Below are 23,578 nucleotides of genomic sequence, written 5' to 3' on the forward strand. Positions count from 1 at the left end.
GCCAAGGTTAGGGTCTTGAACTGGAGTCTCTGGGTAATGTGGAGCCAGTGAAGGGATTGGCGGAGCGAGGGGAGAAGCCAGGGAATAGCGGGGGGACAGGTGTATTAGTCAGACAGCAGAGTTTAGGATAGATTGGAGGGGTGCGAGAGTGTTAGAAGGAAGGTCAAAAATTTTGGAAAAAAAGGCATCTTATAGTCCAAAAAATACGGTAAAACACAACGAGTCCCCAAATACATTATATAGTCATTGTATCTGCAGACAGAGAACCGATGTCACATACAATTTCCGCCTCCATTCTGACCGCTCTCATCTCAAAATTCTCCTATCCATTTTTCCTTCTTTATAGGCTGAAGAAAGATCTCAGACTGAAGATTTGTCTGTCTTTAAAGAACTGGCTGAAAAAGTCCTGTCTATACTAGAACGCTCATTGGAACGCCCGGTAAGGATCAATATTAATAGATGTATCTTAATCCACCGTATCTGAGGAGACTTTCTGAGAAAAGGTCTGAAGATGGCGCGGGATTTGTATCGTTACAATTGGTGCATCTGTAAATGTTGGTTTAGTCCTTCATGATTTATGTATTTGGTGATTTAGTGAAATCTTCCACATATTAATTATATATATTATATCTATCAGGAAACAACAGGAGGCGACGCCAAATATGGGCAAAATGTGACCCCGAAAATCCCTGACCCTAATAGGAGTCAGCCGGAGCTGAACAGCGATCTGATTACAGGTGAGCGATCACCCGACCTTCTACAAGGAATGTCCAGATATTACAGAGGACGGAGGATAATGTTAGATTTACTCTCTACTCTGTGTAATGGGAACCTGGCAGCACATTGTTACATATAGAAGTAGTGGTGTGACGGTATAGGCCATTGTCCCCTAATAATAATTGTTTGTAGAAATCCAATGTGCCAGTCAGGAGAAATGTAAAGTAGACACCATATACAAATCAGAATGGAAGTGCGCTGGGGGCGTGAAAGAAGAAATCCAAGTGCAGTGACACGCCCCCAGTGCACTTCCAGGCTAATTTGCAAATCTCTCCTATGTTTCAGCTCTCTTACCATCACTCGTATGTGCAGCGTGGGTGGGGGGTTCCTCATTCATGTGATGGAGGGTCCATTCTGCAGTGCTATAGCAAGTAACATGAAATAAATTAAATTTAAATTGCATTACTGCTCTAGAAAATAGGAAAAAACTAAGATACTGAGCACATAATTTGGCCAATTCATGAATGCCCAGCAGCCAATGACAAGGCGATCTTTTTGTTGGAATCCTCTCCTAATGTGAATCCTCTCCTAGGCTGAAGCCTACATTTATATGGGTAGGTAGGATCCTGTTGTAATTAAAACCACCCCGGGCTGATGGGTGGAGATAGGTTCTCAGCAAAAAAGGTCGCCTTGCCGTGACTGCTGGGCATGCACCAAGCAAATGAAGGTCGCCTTGCCGTGGCTGCTAGGCATGCACCCAGCAAAAGAAGGTCGCCTTGTCGTGACTGCTGGGCATGCACCCAGCAAAAGAAGGTCGCCTTGTCGTGACTGCTGGGCATGCACCCAGCAAAAGAAGGTCGTCTTGCCGTGACTGCTGGGCATGCACCCAGCAAAAAAAAAGGTCACCTTGCCGTGGCTACTTGGCATGCACCCAGAAAAAGAAGGTCACCTTGCCGTGGCTGCTGGCCATGCATGAATTGGCCAAATTATGCGCTAAGTATCTTCCTTTTATCCTATTTTCTACAGCAGTAATGCAATTCAAATTTCATTTATTTCATGTTTACATGCTATAGCGTTACAGAGTGCAACTTTGTTAGTTATGTATTTGGATGGCTACTCTTAGTATGCACCTGTTCACACCCATTTTCTTTTCGGAAGTGATGGTCAGTCTTTTGTTATTTATGAAGGGGTTCCTCCATCATTTACATTACATTTATCTATGGATTCCCCGTATATTCTTATATTTAGAATCCCCATATAACGAGTATTAATCCCATTTACAGACATCTTGTCATTTCTCCGTTATATTGCTGTATTATCTATGTAGGAATAATATCCTCTAATACATTTCATTTCTTCATCATTATTTCAGAAACAACTGAGCTGTCGAATCCTAACAATGGAATTAGTGAGATCCCGGAGATCCAAGAATCCGTAAGTATCATAGAGGGGGATGCGTGTGTGTCATCAGATCATGGGGTGTGAATGACTCGTCCAGTATTATCCCCCATACAACCATGGGACGTCTCTATTCTAAGTGTAGATGACCCTATGGTGTTAATTACATTTGAATTACAGGGAATCTGTCACCAGGTTTATGCTATTTGGTCTGAGAGAAGCATGATGCAGGGACAGAGACCCTGATTCCATGTGTTGATTACTTTACTCGGTGGAGCAGTTGTGATAAAATCACTATTTTTTTCTGCTGCAGAGCTCTGAATGCTGAGTCTTGTATAACCCCGCCCACACCACTGATTGGCAGCTTTCTGTGTACACTGTGCATAGGCAGAAAGCTGCTAATGAGTGGTGGAGGCAGGGGTACAGAGCAATAGGACTACCTGGCTAGACAGATAGTCTTCTAGTGATAATCTACTGATTTTATTGAAACAGCCACACACAGCCTAGTAAGTAACACATCACTGGAATCAGGGTCTCTGCCCCTACATCATGGTGCTTTCAGAATACATAGCAAACACCTGGTGACAGATTACCTGTAAGTCCTCCTCTGTGTGATCTCCCACATTATCCAGAATGTTATAGTAATGTGTGATGACCGTTGCAGGGCGGCTCCAGGATTTTGTGGGCCCTGGGCGAAAGAGTCTCAGTGGCCCCTTTAACACATACCACGATTCATGATGCACAGATACCGCAGATAAATATATATATATATATATATATATATATATATATATATATATATATATAGTACAAGCCCGAAGATTTCACTTCTTACATTACATGAGCGATATCTATTGTAAATTCCACAATAACTCAGAAAGCGGCGAATCCTCACAGCTCACAGTGCAGACCGGACAGTAATGTCCTCCACACAGTATAATGGCACCACATAGTCCTCTATACCGTATTATCAGCTCCATATATTGCTCCATATAGAATAATGGACCCCATAAAATGCTCCACGCAGGCTGTGCCCCCATATAATGCCCCATGCAGGCTGTGACCCCACACATAATGCCCCATGCAGGCTGTGCCCCCCACATGATGACCCATGCAGGCTTTGACCCCCCACATAATGCTCCATGCAGGCTGTGACCCCCACATAATGCCCCATGCAGGCTTTGACCCCACACATAATGCCCCATGCAGGCTGTGCCCCCCCCAAACATAATGCCCCATGCAGGATGTCCCCCTCCCACATAATGGCCAATGCAGGATGTCACCCCCCATATAATTCCCCATGCAGAATGTCCCTCCCACATAATGCCCCACGCAGGCTGTGCCCCCCCACATAATGCCCCATGCAGGCTGTGCCCCCCCACATAATGGCCCATGCAGGATATCACCCCCCATATAATTCCCCATGCAGGATGTCCCCTCCACATAATGCCCCATGCAGGATGTCCCACCCCACATAATGCCCCATGCAGGATGTCCCCCACACATAATGCCCCATGCAGGATATCCCCCCCACATAATGTCCCATGCAGGATGTCACCCCCCATATAATTCCCCATGCAGGATGTCCCCCCCACATAATGCTCCATGCAGGATGTCCCACGCCACATAATGGCCCATACAGGATGTCACCCCCCATATAATGGCCCATGCAGGATGTCACCCCCCATATAATGCCCCATGCAGGATGTCCCCCCAACACATACTGCCCCATGTAGGATGTCACCTCTCACCCCATATATTGCCCCATGCAGGATGTCACCTCTCACCCCATATAATGCCCCATGCAGGATGTCACTTCTCCCCCCATATAATACCCCATGCAGGATGTCACTCCCCCCATATAATGCCCCATGCAGGATGTCACCCCCCATATAATGCCCCATGCAGAATGTCACCTCTCACCCCATATAAAGCCCTATGCTGGATGTCACTCCCCCCCCCCCATATAATGACCCATGCAGGATGTCACTTCTCCCCCTCATATAATACCCCATGCAGGATGTCACCCCCCTATATAATGCCCCATGCAGGATGTCCCCCCCATATAATGCCTCATGTAGGATGTCACCTCTCACCCCATATAATGCCCCATGCAGAATGTCACTCCCCCCCATATAATGCCCCATGCAGGATGTCACTTCTCCCCCCCATATAATACCCCACGCAGGATGTCCCTACCTCCCCCCCATATAATGCCCCATGCAGGATGTCACTTCTCCCCCCATATAATGCCCCATACCTCCATACATAAAAAAAAAAAAATCAAATGCTCACCTCACTGCTCACCAGCTGTGGAGAAGCAAGTATTGTGCCGGCCGTGGTCCTGGGCAAGCATTGGGGGGGGGGAGCAAGGCCCACTAGCTGGCGCTGGCACCACTCTCCTCTGCTCACCGGTCCCATAGCGCGCCAGGGTGCCCGACAGCAAGTGGGCCCCTCGCCTACTCAGGGCCCCGGCACTTGCCTGGGTGTGCTGGGTGCTAGCGCCAGGTCTGCCCAGCGTCCGGTTTGTATCCTCCCAACATCATATCAGTGTAAATCATCTGGGACATAATATGGGGGGAGAAGTTTTTGCATCTGTAACTTTTTTCCTGCATCTTCAATAAATCAGTATTATTTCTTATTCTTTTATAGAGCGTGATGGATTCATTGGTTCCGGCGAGAAAGCCTCATATGAGCGACTATGAAACTTCCAAACTCATCAGCAGTGGAAATTTTGGGTGAGATTTCTGTTGCCATAATCCACATTTCTCAGGGTTCCCTATGACAATGCTTCTGCCCCTGCACTCTGCCATTCAGTGTTATCATAGGGAAATTATATGATCTGTAGCAAATCAAACTGTAAGGAAAGCGATTTAAATAATATAATTACATATAATATAATATATAATAATATAATATTATTACATTCGCCTGTGCTAGACCCTCATCTGTTCTTATGCTGCCTCCTCCACCTGAGCTTTTCTGCTCTCCACTCTGATCTTTGTTTTGATGGGGGGGCTCCATTATGAAGCTGATCAGAGAAGTTGGCTACACATGGTCACATGAAGGGTGTCACCATATTGACGTCAATGACATCTACACCCTCCACCATGACCATGTGGGCCCAATCACTGGCCTCAGCAGCAGAAGAGAGCCCTGGAGCACATTCATTTTGGACCAATTTTATTTGCATTAAATTGTATTTGGTCAGTTATAGCGAATCTGCCCAAAGAGAATTTCGATAGATTCTCGTATCTATAATGTGACCTGGGTGATGGCTCCGGCAGAAGTGGCATTGTGGAGACCTCCCATAGGTGATCTATGTAGTGCTATTTTATGCATTTCTAGATGTGGATTTATAGTGGCGGCCAGACTTCTAGTATTAAACATATGCAAATTGTCTCTTCAGAGAGGAAGCAAACTAGAACTCCACCTATAGGAAGAAGCAATCCTAAAAGTCAATATCGACCCTTTAACAAGCCTTGTCATATGACTTAGGATAATAGCCAAAACCAAAATCTCAATTTGCAGGAACTGTGTTCTGGGGTACTGCCCCTCTTCAGTGCAAAGTGTGAGATATGGTTTGACTGGGTGAGAGGTGTCTGACCGGTATCCAAGGGGTTGACGTTTCTCCTTGCGGACATGAGGAAACTTTTAAGCCGCAATGCTCCTCTGGGAAATAGGATTGCTACTTCCTATAGGTGGCACTAGGGTGCTAGTTCTCTTTCTCTCTGAAAAGAGACAATTTGCATATTTCCCAGAAGAGCATTGCAGCTTAAAAGTCTCCTCACCTTGACATGCTTAACATGGCTTTTTCCGCAAGGAGAAACGTTACCGCTTGGATCCCGGTCAGATGCCTCTCAAACAGCCAAACCATATCTCACACTTTGCACTGATGAGTGCTTGTACCCCAAAACATAGTGTCCGAAAATTGAGATTTTGGTTATGGCTATTATTCCATGTCATGTGATAAGGCTCGTTAAAGGGTCGATATTGACTTTTAGGATTACTACTTCCTATAGGTGGCACTAGAGTTCTAGTTCTCTTCCTCTCTGAAGAGACAATTTGCATATTTCCCAGACGATCATTGAGGCTTAAAAGTCTCCTCACCTTGACAAGCTTAACATGTCACTCTCCGCAAGGAGAAATGTTACCCCTTGGATACCAGTATTAAACATATAATGATTTCTATAGATGGATTATTAATAAGGATTTATTATAACCGATGGATTCTCCTTCTCTCCAGGGCCGTCTACTTAGTGCATCATAAAGACTCACACCAGACCTTTGCTATGAAGAAAATGGCTAAGCGGAACCTAAATACTGCACAGAGATTGGAATGGGCCTTTCTGGAGAGGGACATCTTAACATTTGCTGATTGTCCCTTTGTGGTCTCCATGCTCTGCTCCTTTCCAACTAGATCTCACCTGTGTATGGTCATGGAGTATGTAGGAGGTAAGACACATCTATTGTATTATATTCAGCCCATGTCTGCTTTCATCTTATCACTGCTCATATCATTAGGACATTGTTGGTTACTTCCCCACAGAGCATTTACTATAGGTTATCTATTACCAAGATGATCGTAAATTCATTGATCTTGGTGCAGGGGCGCTATGGGGCTCATCAGTCGGAGGGGGTCTGTCGACGCTCGGCAGTGGGCAGCATCCCTCCACCTGTCATCACAATTTCAGCGGTATTTGCTTCTTCAAGGAGGTGGGGCTGGTGGGGGCAAAAATACTGAGTAGGTGGCTAGTAGGGGCCAAAATACTGAAAGGGGGCCGTATGACTAGATATGGGGGGACTGTGAATGCTGAGTGGAGGTCATCATATTAAGTGGGGTGCTGTGGGGGTCCTCACTCTGTATGGAGGCCCCCATTCTGTGTGGGGACATCATACTGAGTGGGGAGTTATGCGGACCATTATATTGTGTGAGGGACTGTGGGAACCATTATCCTGAGTGGGTGGGTTGCTGTGGGTGCCATCACACCGAGTAGGGGGTTGTGGCTGGCCTCCTTCTAAGTGGTGGCCTCCTTAGGAGGATTCATTGTGGGGATACCATACTCATTGAGTGTGGGTGTGGGCATTTTTGGGAGCATCATACTCTAAAATGGCCTTAAAAGTTGTATTGCTGGTGAGAACACCCAGCTGCTTCAACAGGGATATAAATATATTTATTTTTTATTTTTTAGGGTGGGGGGCAATTACAACTTTTGATATGGGGTCTTGTGATTTTTATGTACGCCACTATCTGTGTGATCTCCCCAGGATGTTTCCGCTCACTGCTCATTATACATCATGGTTATCTGCTCGTGGTATATCATGGTTATCTTCTGTATAAACCCCTCACCGGTCATATTTCCTTTCTTCTATAGGTGGAGACTGTGAGACCCTTCTAAGCACCAGGGGTCCTTTCTCTGTCCCCATGGCCCGCTTGTACTTTGCAGAGGCGGTACTTGCCGTGGAATACCTGCATAGTTACGGTGTGGTGCACAGAGACCTGAAGCCGGAAAAGTAAGTGCCCCCGTAGTATAATAAAGTGGGGAAAGTTGTCATTTATTATCATTCAGTCTGTGAGGCTAAAACCATCTTCTCTTTTGCAGCCTCCTGATTACATCTACTGGACATATTAAAGTTACCGATTTTGGGATTTCAAAACTTGGTCTAATGATACCGAAAACCAACACCTACAAGGAATTAGCAGTGGACATCTCCAGAGAGTTCCAGGACCGTGAGGTCAGCATCACCTACAAGAACTTAGCTTGTTATTTGCAAATCTCATCACACTATTGTCTCCTCTCTACGTTCTTCCTTTCTAGAGAACTTTTCCACTAATATTTTATCTTCTGCATTGTGTTTTAACGATGATATCTTGTCATAATAATTGTTTCATCGATTCTCATCTCTATGTTCTGTTGGTTTCCAGTTCTGTGGCACCCCATGTTACATAGCCCCAGAGATCATCCTGAAAGAAGGCTATGGAAGACCTGTTGACTGGTGGTCATTGGGGATCATCCTGTATAAATTCCTGCTGGGATGTGTACCATTTGATGCTGATTCCCTCACTGAGCTTTATAAAAGGGTTGTCATTGGTGAGTAGAATAATCCGATCATTGCGTTGATTGGTTACATTTGTTTAGTTATTTCCTTTGCTTTATGTTACAGTCCAGTAAAGAGGTTTTATTTTCTGTAATTTTCTATGTAACAGGAGAACTAATTTGGAATTGTGATCGCGCTCCACCCCTGGATGCTCAGAATCTCATCACTGAGCTGCTCAGAAGAAATCCTGTGCGTAGACTTGGGACAGGTAACAGATATACTAGTATTAATATTCCCTTATTAGACCAAGAACATATCGCTCATGTCCATGAAGATCAGCATTTCTCTATCAGCTCATCTACTGTATTTTTAGTTCTCCACACTAAGACTTTCAGTTTATTTCCTTCATGTCGGCTCAGTTTTGTCATTAGTTCAGATTACGATAAACTGTCCAGATATGGAGCCATCCCTGACTATGTCCGCATCACTTTTCTTTTTCTTTTTCTAGGAGGAGCATTTGAGATCAAGGTTCATCCATTCCTGAGTGACTTGGACTTTGACATCATTCTGAGCCAGGAGCTGGAGTATGTTCCTCAGCTTGTTTCAGACGCAGACACCAGCTTATTTATCAGTAAGTAGAAGGAGACGCTATCTAGACTAAACGACTGTTTGTCTCATCTTCCCTAATATGTGATCATCTGTTCCCATTAATATTAGTGATAAATAGTGACTGTGTTATACTGACAACCTCTAATAATACTTCATTACCTATTTCTTGTAGATCATTCTGATATAAACAAACATCTGGTCTCAAAGGATGAGGAAGGCACAAGTGAGAACAATGAGAGCCTTGACTTCCAAAATTTTACGTCATCTTCTGAAAAGCTTTGTAAAGTAAGTATGTGATTAATAAATCCAAAATATGTAAAAAAAATTAAAAAAAACTCTAAAAGTACATAAAAAAAATATTTTATATCTTATTTTTATCCGTATTTAGCTCTGTATCATCGCTACCAGGATGGTGAACAATGAGGATCCCAATGCCCCTCCAGAGTATACACCAGAAACCAACACAAACATCTCAGAAATGTGAGTAGATTATAAAGGGTCATTACTTCATTACTGGGAGTTCCAGGCTGATCTATGTACACAACACCAAATATAGGACATAAATATCAAATGCAGCATTCACCGCTTCATGGTTAATGGTCATAGAATCATAGAATCATAGAATGGTAGAGTTGGAAGGGACCTCCTGGGTCATCTGGTCCAACCCCCTGCTCAAAGCAGGATTCACTAAATCATCTCAGACAGATGTCTGTCCAGCCTCTGTTTGAAGACGTCCATTGAAGGGGAACTTACCACCTCTCGTGGCAGCCTGTTCCACTCATTAATCACCCTAACTGTCAAAAAGTTTTTTCTAATATCTAATCTGTGTCTCCTCCCATTTAGTTTCATCCCGTTGCTTCTAGTCTTTCCCTGTGCAAATGAGAATAAAGATGATCCTTCTACAATGTGACAGCCCTTGACATATTTGTAGACAGCTATTAAGTCTCCTCTCAGTCTTCTTTTTTGCAAGCTAAACATTCCCAAATCCTGCAACCGTTCCTCATAGGACATGGTTTGCAGACCAGTCACCATTCTGGTCGCTCTTCTCTGAACTTGTTCCAGTTTGTCTATGTCTTTTTTAAAATGTGGTGCCCAAAACTGTACACAGTATTCCAGATGAGGTCTGACCAAAGAGGAGTAAAGACCGATAATGACTTCACGTGATCTAGACTGTATGCTTCTGTTAATACATCCCAGAATTGTATTTGCCTTTTTTGCTGCTGCATCACACTGTTGACTCATGTTCAGTCTATGATCTATTAGTATACCTAAGTCTTTTTCACATGTACTGTTGCTTAGCTCTATTCCTCCCATTCTGTATATGCTTTTTTCATTTTTATTGCCCAGATGTAGTACTTTGCATTTTTCCCTGTTAAAAACCATTCTGTTGGTTGCTGCCCACAGCTCCAGTTTATTTAGGTCTTTTTGAATCCTCTCTCTCTCTTCTCTAGTATTAGCTATCCCTCCTAGCTTTGTGTCATCAGCAAATTTAATCAGTTTACCCTCAATTCCTTCATCTAAATCATTGATGAAGATGTTGAACAATACAGGTCCCAGGACAGAGCCCTGTGGTATCCCACTTGAGACATTCATCCAGCTGGATGTGAAGCCATTTACAACCACCCTTTGAGTCCGATCACTAAGCCAGTTATGAATCCACCTAACAGTTGCCTGGTCCATTGCATACTCGGTCATTTTTTCAATAAGGATGGTGTGAGATACTTTGTCAAATGCTTTGCTGAAGTCAAGATATACTATATCTACAGCATTTCCCTGATCCACCCAGTCAGTGATTCTGTCATAGAAGGAAATTAAGTTAGTCTGACATGACTTGTTAGTTACAAACCCATGCTGACTCTGGTTAATCACTTCATTCTTATCCAGGTACTTACATACATGATGTTTAATAATTTGTTCAAAGATCTTTCCTGGTATAGAAGTCAGACTCACCGGCCTATAGTTCCCTGGGTCCACCTTCTTCCCCTTTTTGAAGATAGGAACAACATTTGCTCTTCTCCAGTCTTCTGGGACTTCTCCTGTTCTCCAAGAATTTTCAAAGATTATGGAGAGTGGTTCTAAAATTTCTTCTACGATCTCCTTCAGTACTCTGGGGTGTAATTCATCTGGACCTGGAGACTTGAACTCATTTATGTTAGCTAAATATTCCCTCACAATCTTTCTGTTTACAGATAACTTGGATTCTTCTATTCCTTTAAAAGGACAGTGCAAATCAGTTGAGGTTACATTTTCTTTCTGAGAGAAAACAGATGCAAAATAGGAATTAAAAAGTTCGGCCTTCTCAACATCCTCTCTTACCATTTCTCCATTTTCATCCTGTAAAAATCCTATAGCATCTTTGACTTTTCTTTTACTTTTGACATATCCCCAAAATCCTTTTTTATTGCTTTTGACATCTCTTGCAAGCCTTAATTCATTGTCAGCTTTAGCTAACCTGATACGTGCCCTACAGGATCTGCAGACTGCATTATAATCTTCTTTAGATATGCCTCCCTCTTTCCATTTAATAAACATTTCTTTCTTTCTTTTTAGCATGTGTTTAAGTTCTGTGTTCATCCATCCTGGTTTCCTTAAATGCTTCCCATTCTTCCTACTTTTCGGGATTGTTAACGATTGTGCTTTGAGAATCTCATTTTTAAAAATTTCCCATCCTTCCTGGACATTTTTGTCCTTAAGGACATCCAGCCATTGGATCCCTCCTATTCTCTTTCTGAGTCTCTTAAAATCTGCCTTTCTAAAATCTAACCTTGAAGTTTGAGTCTTCACATGTCTTCCTCCTCTAGTTATCCAAAATTCTATAATAGCATGATCGCTGCCTCCTAGGGTCCCAGCCACCTTTACCTCCTCAACCATTTCCTCCCTGTTTATAAGGATTAGATCCAAAGTAGCAGATCCCCTTGTTTTCTCCCCTACCTTTTGGAAGATAAAGTTGTCAGCAAGAGAGGATAAGAATTTGCTTGACCTGTTAGTTTTACTTGAGAGAGATTCCCAACAAATGTCTGGATAGTTGAAATCTCCCATGACCACTACGTCATATTTTTTGGAGAACTTGGTCATTTGATACATAAAGAGTTCATCCATATCTTCAGCTTGCCCAGGTGGCCTGTAGTAAATGCCTACAATGGTGTCCTTTCCGTTGTTCTCTCCTTGTATTCTTACCCAAACAGTTTCCACAGAACTCCCAGTCTCTGAAGCTTCAATCTCTGTGCAGATATACGCTTTTCTAACATACAATGCGACACCTCCTCCTCGTTTATCAATTCTGTTTCTTGCAAATAAGTTGTATCCTTTTAGCCTTTTATTCCAATCATGTGTATCGTCCCACCAAGTTTCAGTGATTCCAATGACATCATATTTCTTTTCCTGCATTAGTAGTTCCAATTCTCCTTGTTTGTTGCCCATGCTTTGTGCATTTGTATAAAAACATTTTAGTTTTTGATTGGTTTCTCTTCCTCCCATATTTTTATTTAGATTTTTTTGTCTTTGTTCTTTCTTTCCACTTCCAGTAGCAGAGATCTCAATAGTATTTGTCAGCTGTATGGCTTTTTCTGGCCTTTTGCTTCCCTTCCCACATTGTTCTAGTTTAAAGCTCTCCTGATGAGTGTAGCAAGGCGACTTCCAAATACATGTTTTCCAGTCTTCGTAAGGTGCACCCCATCTCTAGCAAGTAGTCCATCGTATAGGTAATTCATCCCGTGATCCAGAAATCCAAATCCTTGTTGACGGCACCATCGACGTAGCCAGTTGTTCACCTGTAGAATCTTATTCCACCTCATTGTTCCATGGTCATCCACTGGGAGGATGGATGAGAAGACCACCTGCGCTCCCAATTCTTTCACTTTCTTGCCTAAGTCTTCAAAGTCACTGCAGATGGTTTCCAGGTCCTTTCTTGCGGTGTCATTTGTCCCCACATGTATTAGCAGGAATGGGTAGTGATCTGTAGGTCTGAAGAGTCTTGATATCCTGTCAGACACATCTTTAATTTTTGCTCCAGGAAGACAGCACATTTCTCTTGAGGTTATGTCTGGTCTGCAGATAGCGGCCTCTGTTCCTCTTAACAGGGAATCCCCCATGACCACCACTCTTCGTTTTTTCTTCACAACATTCTTCTTTCTCCATCCAGGAGGATTCTGAGGGCTTACAAGGTTATTCATTGCTGGCAAAGTCTTATCTTGCTGTATTTCTTCAAGGTTCTCCTGCGTGAGAGCCTGGTACTGGTTCCTGAGCAGTATGGGAGCTGACTGCCTCTCGATCCTCCTGCTTCTGTGGGTCACATGCTTCCATTCCTCTGTTTCGTCAGGTGCAGTTCGAATTTCTTCTCTTTCTGAATCATGAAGAGATAATTCTGCTCTGTCTAAGAACTCTTCACCTTCCTTAATGATTTTCAAGGTAGTTAACCTCTCTTCTAGATTTCGCAACTTTTCCTCCAACAGGGACACAAGCTTGCATTTCTGGCATGTGAAGTTTGGCTTTTCCACTGGCAAGTCTGTGAACATGTAGCAGGATATGCAGCTCACCAAATGGCTCCTGGACTCTTCCATGTTCTTACTGTTAATGTTCTGAAAACAGTGAAAAATGCTTCAAAATGCGGCGCGCGGTTTACCGATGTCCTCTTTTCAGCTCCAACAGCCAAAATCCAGTGTTCTTTGAGCTCGCGGAGACTCTTCACTTACCCCAAAATGCAGTGGGAATATGCAAATTATCTCCTCAGGACTCCTCCCCTGGTTTACCGATGTCCTCTTTTCAGCTCCAACAGCCAAAATCCAGTGTTCTTTGAGCTCGCGGAGACTCTTCACTTACCCCAAAATGCAGTGGGAATATGCAAATTATCTCCTCAGGACTCCTCCCCTGGTTTACCGATGTCCTCTTTTCAGCTCCAACAGCCAAAATCCAGTGTTCTTTGAGCTCGCGGAGACTCTTCACTTACCCCAAAATGCAGTGGGAATATGCAAATTATCTCCTCAGGACTCCTCCCCTGGTTGTCATTGTACTTTTGGCTTCAGAAAATGCAGAAGATAACAGCCCATAATTGTGGCATGTCATGCATTTTTAGCACTGCCTACTCTGTAGGAGAGCTGTAGTATTACTTGCCAGACATTCTTGGTAGTTGTGTTCTGATCCATGGAAGGTAATTTTGAGCAGAAAACCTTCCCCACTATGACAGTCAAATGTCCTATTAGGCCTTATAGTCAGTGTTCGTATAGTGAGACAACCCATTTTATACTGTGTTTACTTACGATTTACATGTTTTTCTTCTTCAAACAGGCAGAAAGAATCTGTTCCTGTATGTAATACAGACGATGCTGTTACCATCTTGCCACCCTCGTCCCCATTGCCAGGTATGTACATGTCTACAGCACCAACAATGTGAATGTTGACTTCAAGGCTCAAATATTTCCACATGGTTTTTCTGGTCTACTATGTTATCCATGTTTCATGGATCTCAGCTATGTTGACCATGGGTTCGTACTGTATCCCTATTTCCCTAATTTTGTACAGGAGGTTTTTTTCATGTATTCTTTATATTACGTTGTATCATCTAGTAACCTAGTGAGATATAGTGACTGTGTTATACTGACACCCTCTAACAATCCTTCTTTACCTATGTCTTGTAGATCACTCTGATGAAAACAACCATTTGGTCTCAGAGGATAAGGAGGGCACAAGTGAGGACGATGAGAACTTTATCTTCCGAATATTTGCATCATCATCTTCTGAGAGGCTTTCTAAAGTAAGTATGTGATCGATAAATCCAAAATATGTACAAAAAAAGGATCTATAAAATTAAAAAGTATGTATATTTAATAACTTATTGTTATCCACATTTAGCACTCTACCACCACTAACGGGATGGTGAACAACGAGGATCCCAAGGCCCCTCCAGAGTGTACACCAGAATCCAACACAAACATCTTAGAAATGTGAGTAGATTATGGGGTCATTACTGGGAGCTCCAGGCTGATATATGTGCACAACACCAAATATAGGAAATAAATACCATAATATCAAATGCAGCATCCACCGCCCCATGGTTATCGGTCATTGTGCTTTCAGCTTTCGGAATTGTTGGAGATAACAGCCCATAATTGTGGCCGGTCATGCACTTTTAGTGCTGCCCTCACTGTAGGAGAGATGTAGTATGAAATGCCGGCCATTCTTGGTAGTTGTTTTCCTCTCAGCTCTCTATAAAAGGTAGTCTTGAGCAGAAGACCTTCCCCACTATGACAGTCATATGTCCTACTAGGCCTTATAGTCGGTGTTCTTCTAGTGAGACAACCCCTTTTATACGGAGTTTACTTGAGATTTACATGTTTTTCTTCTTCAAACAGGCAGAAAGTATCTGTTCCTGTATGTAATACAGACGATGCTGTTACCATCTTGCCACCCTCGTCCCCATTGCCAGGTATGTACATGTCTACAGCACCAGCAATGTGAATGTTGACTTCAAGGCTCAAATATTCCCACATGGTTTTATACAATACTATAGGTCTCTTATGTTATCCATATTATGACAAAGCAGATCCTATAAGAATATATTGTTACTGATTTTTTTTTAATTTTTCATCAGAATTTCCATCTCATGAAGAAAGAAAATCGGCAATAAATCTGAGTATGGAGCAACAAAACTCTGAAAATGGAAAAAATGGGAAAAAGAGACGAGGTAAGTGTGAGAATCAACTCCATGTTGTGTGATGTCAGTGAGAATAATTCATGTGGAGTAGATGTCATCTGTCAGTGATGGGATTGTCACATGTATGATTGCTGACAATGACCCCTGACCTCTGTATGATAATATTCCTCTGCCGTCCGGCCACAGTGACTGCACAGCATTATCATGTAATATGGAGTCCCATCACTTACATTATATTTATTTCTCTTCTCATAGGTTCCATCTTCCGCCGGATCTTATCATCCTGCCGGCGTGGATTATCCAGGGCTGCTCGCGCATTTGCATGCTGTCACTGTTGCCCTAAAACCATCTAAAAGACGGGACACCTAAGCATCCAGCGCCCTGAAGTCCAGCAGATCCATCATCACTGCTGGAGCTGTATAGAAGGACCTTCACCATCTACCTGTGGCCTTCTGACTGGTCAACCTGGACAAGTTTCAGTAACGCCTCTGTCATCGGGCTCCGCGGTATTCATACTGCTCGTCTGACTTGTCATTTACTGATCACCTGGTATCTGACCTCGGCTATCTTCCTGACTTTGATTTAGTCTATTGATAATGTTCATGATTTTATTCATCCCATTATTAATTAAAAAAAAGTAAAATCTGTTACTGTTGCTCTGATTCATTTTTGTCTTGAATTCACAAATACTTGTAACTCACTAATTGCTCTTCTTCTCACTAAATGTATTTCTCATTATCCTTAATGCAGCAGTCAGTCTCATATTTCTGTCCAGCAGTTACACTGGTGCCTCCACCCTGTACCAGTCATTACACTCATCCACAAACCTCTCCACACTGCTGCACAGTCCTGCATCTCTACCATATCTACACTCCAATGAGATAAGATTAACATCCTCCATAATCAGGACCTCCCACTCTCATGTCCAAGACATTTTCTCTGCTACACCAGCTCTCAGGAGTGCACTACTGCAGGCAATCATGTTCATTCCCACTATCAGAGATTTTAAGTGTGCAGTAGAAACAGATTATTTGTGGCAGGACTATCAAATCACCTCACTATTCTAAGTTTTTCCTACAGCACTCAGTAGCACTTAATATTTGTACATATACAGATAATGGTTGGTGACTGGTTCATGCAGCCTTAATTCCACAAAGATAGAAATAAAAGGTCAACATGTTTCATACATCCAAACCATCCTTAATCATGGCAGAAAAACATAATTTTAAGTTCCCACTATGAATATTTGGTGAGATATCACAGCTGTGTATTTTCACAGCACAAAGAACGCATCTTACAGATCAGCAAATCACAGTGTGCTGACGCTTAGTGTTGTAGTTTTGAACAACACCATTCATTTTATCATATAATGTGTTGAAAAATGAGAAAAAATGCCAGGTTTGGGTTCCTTCATTTTACAGTGTGTATTGTGTTGTAAAAACAAACTGACAAAATGATTCAGAGTCAGTAGTACGATTACTGTGATACCAAACTTATAAGGTTATATATATATATATATATATATATATATATATATATATATATATATATATATATATATATATACAGTGTTTAGCCTAAATCAGTACACCCAAATAGATTTGTCAGCAAACCTGTAGTTTCCTTTCAGAATCATCATTTTATATGGGATACCATACTACAAAATACTCTCGCAAATTTGAGCCATTGAATGCAAACAAGATTTGGTATTTTGAAGACCCCAAAAAAGTAATTTTCTTAACAAACTCATTCAAGATCATGTTTCAAAAATGAGAACATCCCAGTAACAGTCTTAAGAGAAAAGCTAAGTTTAGACAACAAAATTCTAATTAACAAGAACTGAACCACAGGTAAGTGTAATTATTCATTAAACAGATGTCCAGCAGACAGGTGTCTGTAAAAGGAAGTTACTTAATAAAGAAAACTCCTTCCCATTTCATGCTATCAGCAATGGCACCACATAGAAGGGAAATGTCACACAACCTGAGAAAGAAAATAATTTCTTTGCAATAAATGTGAAGTCTACAAGAAGATCAGCAAAACTTTACTTATCAGTCAGAATACTGTAGCAAAAGTGATGCAAAACTATAACAAAGATGGAACTGCAACCATCTTACAGAGACGTCCAGGCCGACTATGGAAGTTAACACCTAAACAAAAGCGTCCTCTGATGAGAAGGGTAAGTGGCACCACATAGAAGAGAAATGTCACAAGACATTTCTGAGAAAGAAAATAATTTCTTTACAAAAAATGTGAAGTCTACAAGAAGATCAGCAAAGCTTTTCTTATCAGTCAGATGGAAGTTAACATCTAAACAAAAGCATCTTCTGATGAGAAGAAAATCGACAGGCAAATTCATTGCTATTAGCTGAAGAAGTAGAAAGCCCAACTAGGGTGAGTGTTTTCCATGACACGACACGGTGTACACTGCAAATGAATGGCATTCATGAGTGTCCTCCACAAAGGAAGCCTCTCTCCCTTAAAGCCCATGAACAATAAAAGTCCGTCTACAATTTGCCAGGGTCCATGCTTAAAACTATGAGGACTACCGGGACTCTATACTGTGTATGTGCATCTTATGTGTATGTCCGTATTTTATGTTTGTGTGCACTATGTATATGTGTAGCACCCTGAGGATTCGGCTGCTACAGGGGTATTGCACCTCAACCCAGAGGTGTGATATTCCACTCCCGGGTAAGGATGGAGTGTGGAACTGAGCTCGGTAGGCTGCATGCACTACACACATCCCATTTCCGAGGAGCAGACCGACGGTACTCCCACTTAGAAATGTGCAGGTACGACCGAGTCTGTTCCTGGCTGGAGTGGGAGGGGGGTGGTACATCCCAAGTAGTGTAGGGGCAGATAGGGGGAGCAGCCTGGGTAAAGATAGGAGCTCATTGGGTGCTGGTCACCTGAGCTCACACATAGAGGGTGTATATAAGGTGGGCACCAACTAAGAACAGGGTCAGTTGCAGAGAGAAAGTCAGCGAGCGGAGGAGAAGAGAGACCCAGAGTGAGAGAGGAGAGAGAGAGACCCAGAGGGGGAAACAGAAGAAAGGACTCTAAGACCCCAAATTAAATCCCCGGGTGAAGAGTCGGCATCAGGGTACCGGAACCCAAGCTGGTGGGGGTAAAAACACTCCCCAGCCAGAGACCGGAGACCGTGGGCAGCGTTTGCCACGGTCACCCACCACATCCACCACGAAGGCATACCACGAGGAGGGTCAGGGAACCCAAGGCCAAGGGTCTCCCAACAGAAGGCCCGAGGGAGCTGGACCTGGGTGGATCAATAGTGGGGACGGCCAGAGAAAGGACAGAAGGAGAGCTCAGGGTCACGCTCCGGACTTATTTGGGAGTTGGCTGGATCCAGAACCTGGTGGACGCAGCACGGCTCGGGAGGTCACTCGAAGCTGGAGTGACCAGAACATCAGCAGTGAGTAAACATCCTAAACTGCATAACCCGACTCTGTCTCTGATTGCCGTCTACACTGCATCACCACAACTCCCATCCTCTGCACCTGATCCCCCTGAGGCTATACCCCACCCGTTGGGGGTTATATCACCAAAGCTGCACCTACACCACCAGCCTCAGCGGACCCTGCTGCAGCGGCGGCCACAGTGACCGCAACACAACGGGTGGCGTAGTCGACAATAAAGAACTTAATAACATCTGTAGGACTGCCACACACACTGAGTTTGACACCCTGGGCACGGACCGGGTCACAGCCACTCGGAGACTACAACCCCCATCTGATCCGGCTCCGGGTATTCCCCTAAAGAATATGGCCCAGGGGGTGCGTCAACTTTGGCGTAGTCGGCAGGATTACGTGCCCACAACAACCGGGTACTGCGTGCCTGAAGAAAAGTGCGAGTTTACCTCAAAAAGAAGTCTCCTGCCGGTTCCGGAGGGTCCCCGCCATCGGACCCCATCACCAGTCGATTCCAGCCGGTTGTCCGCCATTAACAGCGTTTTCCCGCCATCTGCAGAGTTTCCCGCCACTGGGAAGCGATTCCCGCCATTTCCAAAGGTTTCCCGCCTTGGAAGAGCGGACGCCATTATGGGCGTGCCAGAGGGTGGCGAGAGGCCACCTCCCATCGTGGGCCAGGACCGAAAATGGCGCCAAAAGTGGAAACCGCCCCCACCAACAGAGACTGTGATGCTAGAGGTGTCTGTCAGCGTGAAAGAACCGCCCCTGGAGCTGACAATCACCAAGTGGCCCCGGGACCGCCCTCGAAGGGGGAGGAGACGAAAGGAGAGAACAAAGATGGGTGCCGCTTGGAGGAGTCTAGAGCGAGCGCACCCGGAGGCAAGAAGCCTGGAGAGGAGTAGCAGAGAAGCTCACCCGGAGATGGCCAGAGAGCAGAGCAGCACCGGCCCGCTGGCCAGGAGCCTGCTGGAAGAAGAGCAGAGCAGCACCGACCCGTTGGTCAGGAGCCTGCTGGAAACCACGACCCCACTAGGCCTAGTGGAGGTCCTCGCACAGCTCCCCCGAGACCGGGAGTGTGCACAGACTGCCCTGGAGGGCCTCGCACGGAGGATGGCCCGGGTACAGCGAGAGACATTGGCGGAGTGGAGCCGAGAGATGGCCCAGCAAACCAAGACCCGGAGCACGCCACCCAAGACGAGGAGACAGACCGCCTCTGAGGATGGCGCAGGAGGACTGAAGGCCGGAGACGGCGCTGAGAAGGGAGCCGAACGAAAGGAGGCAGGTAAAGGGGACGTCTCTACCCCAAGCCGGGAAACCGCGTGCCTGCCCCAGCTCCCCATCGCAGAGCCCGAAGTACCCCCTGCCGTGCCCGTAACCGCAACGTCACCGCCACAGACTAGGCCTCAACCGGAAGCCGCAGCCGCGACCCCTGTGACGTCACACGCCTCGACCCCGAGCGTGACCAAGCAGGAAGTACCACCAGCCTGGTCGCAAGGCCTAGTACCCCCGGGCGCCGCAATACCAACAGCGCCCCCTACCTCCGCGGAGCCACCGGCCTGGTCGCAGGGCCAAGTAGCCCAGGGCGCCGCCGTCCTTACGGTGCCCTTCACTTTCCAGGTGCCCCAGGCCTGGCCGCAAGGCCTGGGCAACCCGGGCGCCACCACCACCGCGCCCGCACCCGTAAAACCAAGGGTGCCGCGTCTGGGAGAGGACTTGTTTGCCCAGCACACGTGGCCGGACGGGCAGCCTTTCATCTGGCCCCAGAGATATTATGAACTGGAGCACCAGAGGAGAGTTGGGGCCATGTGTGCAACCCTGATTCCGGCTCCGAAGCCCGTGATAAGGATCTCGCCCCCGCTTGAAGAGACCCAATTTGAGTGGGACCCCACCGGAGAAGACCTAATGGGGTTCACTCAAGAAACCAGGGCAGCTGCAGCGGAGCGTGCTGAGTGCTGCCGACAGCAGCTCGAGGAGTTTGCGAGGGAGCGGAGAGAGAGGCGGGTCCGGGAACAACAGGCCCAAATAAGGAGCGCCGAGCAGAAGAGCCGAACCAGGAGGGACCCCCGTGCAGCGCACAGTCCCCGCACCACCGGGACTGTAATTAAGTTCAACATGCAGCATGGGTGGGGCTTCATCAGAGACTACAACACCCCCGGCGACGTCTTTGTCACGCGCAGAGATGTGGAGTCCCATCTGCCGGAGGGGCACAGAGGTCGTGACCTTTATATCGGGGACGAGGTCACCTTTACCCGGCACAAGTGTGCCAAAGGACCTTACGCCCTCCATGTGCATCGCCTGACAGAGGAGGAGCTGCGATGTGAGGAGGAGGAGCAAGAGGATCCGGACGGGTCTGAAGCTGAGATCCCCAAAGAAGGAGCAGGAGGAAGACGTTGTTGAGTACAGCGGAGTAGGTGCTGTAAATAGTTACCCGATCGGGGTATAAAGAAACTGTTACTGCAAATATAGTCCCCGTTGGGACCAGCTGAGTGAACTGTTTACCCGTTTACCCTTAATCCCACAGGCTGAGGACTGTGAGCAGCCATTCCCTTTCCCTCCTTAACTGGCCGAGGACTGAGAGCGGCCATATCCTTGTATATAGTTGCGCGTCCTAAAGCGCCCCCTACCGGTTTTATAGGAAAACCATTTTTCTAGAAAGACTGTCGCACTTTGCCCGGTCAACAGTTGCACAGTGACCGGAGGAGAAACAAGAGACGACGAGAATGTTTTATCTGAAAAGTTTTATATGATGTTTTATTATGTATATGTTTTATATGTTATGCAAAAATTTGTATGTTTTTGGTGTTATGTCTTACAGCCCGAGGACGTGCTGTGATTTACCAGGGGGGAATGTAGCACCCTGAGGATTCGGCTGCTACAGGGGTATTGCACCTCAACCCAGAGGTGTGATATTCCACTCCCGGGTAAGGATGGAGTGTGGAACTGAGCTCGGTAGGCTGCATGCACTACACACATCCCATTTCCGAGGAGCAGACCGACGGTACTCCCACTTAGAAATGTGCAGGTACGACCGAGTCTGTTCCTGGCTGGAGTGGGAGGGGGGTGGTACATCCCAAGTAGTGTAGGGGCAGATAGGGGGAGCAGCCTGGGTAAAGATAGGAGCTCATTGGGTGCTGGTCACCTGAGCTCACACATAGAGGGTGTATATAAGGTGGGCACCAACTAAGAACAGGGTCAGTTGCAGAGAGAAAGTCAGCGAGCGGAGGAGAAGAGAGACCCAGAGTGAGAGAGGAGAGAGAGAGACCCAGAGGGGGAAACAGAAGAAAGGACTCTAAGACCCCAAATTAAATCCCCGGGTGAAGAGTCGGCATCAGGGTACCGGAACCCAAGCTGGTGGGGGTAAAAACACTCCCCAGCCAGAGACCGGAGACCGTGGGCAGCGTTTGCCACGGTCACCCACCACATCCACCACGAAGGCATACCACGAGGAGGGTCAGGGAACCCAAGGCCAAGGGTCTCCCAACAGAAGGCCCGAGGGAGCTGGACCTGGGTGGATCAATAGTGGGGACGGCCAGAGAAAGGACAGAAGGAGAGCTCAGGGTCACGCTCCGGACTTATTTGGGAGTTGGCTGGATCCAGAACCTGGTGGACGCAGCACGGCTCGGGAGGTCACTCGAAGCTGGAGTGACCAGAACATCAGCAGTGAGTAAACATCCTAAACTGCATAACCCGACTCTGTCTCTGATTGCCGTCTACACTGCATCACCACAACTCCCATCCTCTGCACCTGATCCCCCTGAGGCTATACCCCACCCGTTGGGGGTTATATCACCAAAGCTGCACCTACACCACCAGCCTCAGCGGACCTTGCTGCAGCGGCGGCCACAGTGACCGCAACACAACGGGTGGCGTAGTCGACAATAAAGAACTTAATAACATCTGTAGGACTGCCACACACACTGAGTTTGACACCCTGGGCACGGACCGGATCACAGCCACTCGGAGACTACAACCCCCATCTGATCCGGCTCCGGGTATTCCCCTAAAGAATATGGCCCGGGGGTGCGTCATATGCATACGCTAAAATGTGTATAGAGTATTAGCATGTGCAAATTTTATATGTGTGCCTAATATAAATATACATGGAAATGTATATGTAGGTGGTGCCTGATGGAGGGTGGGGGGCCCAGATCAGAAGTCCTGATTAAGGGCCCTTCACTGTCATTGTCTGCCCCTTATATAAACAGTAAAATCTCCTTTAATAACTGGACTTCCATTAGGGTGGACTTCTCATAGATGGCCAGTAGGCATACTATATTGTGAATCTGGGCATCTCTCACAGAAAATCTGATCTGGATATGAGGGTGGTCTTCTATAAGCGGTGATGTTTTGGAGAGATTTAGGGAAAAGTCCCAATGCTTATCCATCGATCTGGTAATTTGAGTAAAATATTTGTGTTGATAACTGATCACAAAGTCACAAAATATGTAAGATTTGGCATAACCTGGCTCATTTTTCAAAAAGTTATGCTCAATTTTTTTAGCACCAAGTTTTGTTGCTTTTTTGTAGACTTACACTAACTTAGTATATTGTGTGAGAATTAAATGAATTATGAATTAGTTGGCACATTTTACCACACTCTGGGGGTCCCTGACAGTCCTTCTTTACCGGCCCTGTAGTGATGCCAATGTAAACTTCCAAGTGACCGCGCAGTCAGTCACTGTCACGAATGCAGGACAACCTATGATTAGCTAATTTTTGGGAAATCCTTATAACAAAA

The 23,578-nt window shown here is 45.4% G+C and overlaps 1 protein-coding gene across 1 annotated transcript; it reads left to right on the plus strand.

The window, feature by feature from the left end:
• The first annotated feature begins 577 nt into the window (after positions 1 to 577).
• LOC141236387 (microtubule-associated serine/threonine-protein kinase 4-like) lies at positions 578 to 4,857 on the plus strand. The gene is made up of 4 exons (XM_073668250.1): positions 578 to 586; positions 638 to 737; positions 2,090 to 2,151; positions 4,768 to 4,857. Exons 1-4 carry the CDS (start codon positions 578 to 580, stop codon positions 4,855 to 4,857), a joined length of 261 nt encoding a protein of 86 aa, XP_073524351.1.
• Positions 4,858 to 23,578: the final 18,721 nt, after the last annotated feature.

The sequence above is a fragment of the Phyllobates terribilis genome, unplaced genomic scaffold (genome assembly GCF_046119375.1).
Source record: "Phyllobates terribilis strain yellow unplaced genomic scaffold, ASM4611937v1 Scaffold_703__1_contigs__length_788473, whole genome shotgun sequence".
Taxonomy (NCBI): domain Eukaryota; kingdom Metazoa; phylum Chordata; class Amphibia; order Anura; family Dendrobatidae; genus Phyllobates; species Phyllobates terribilis.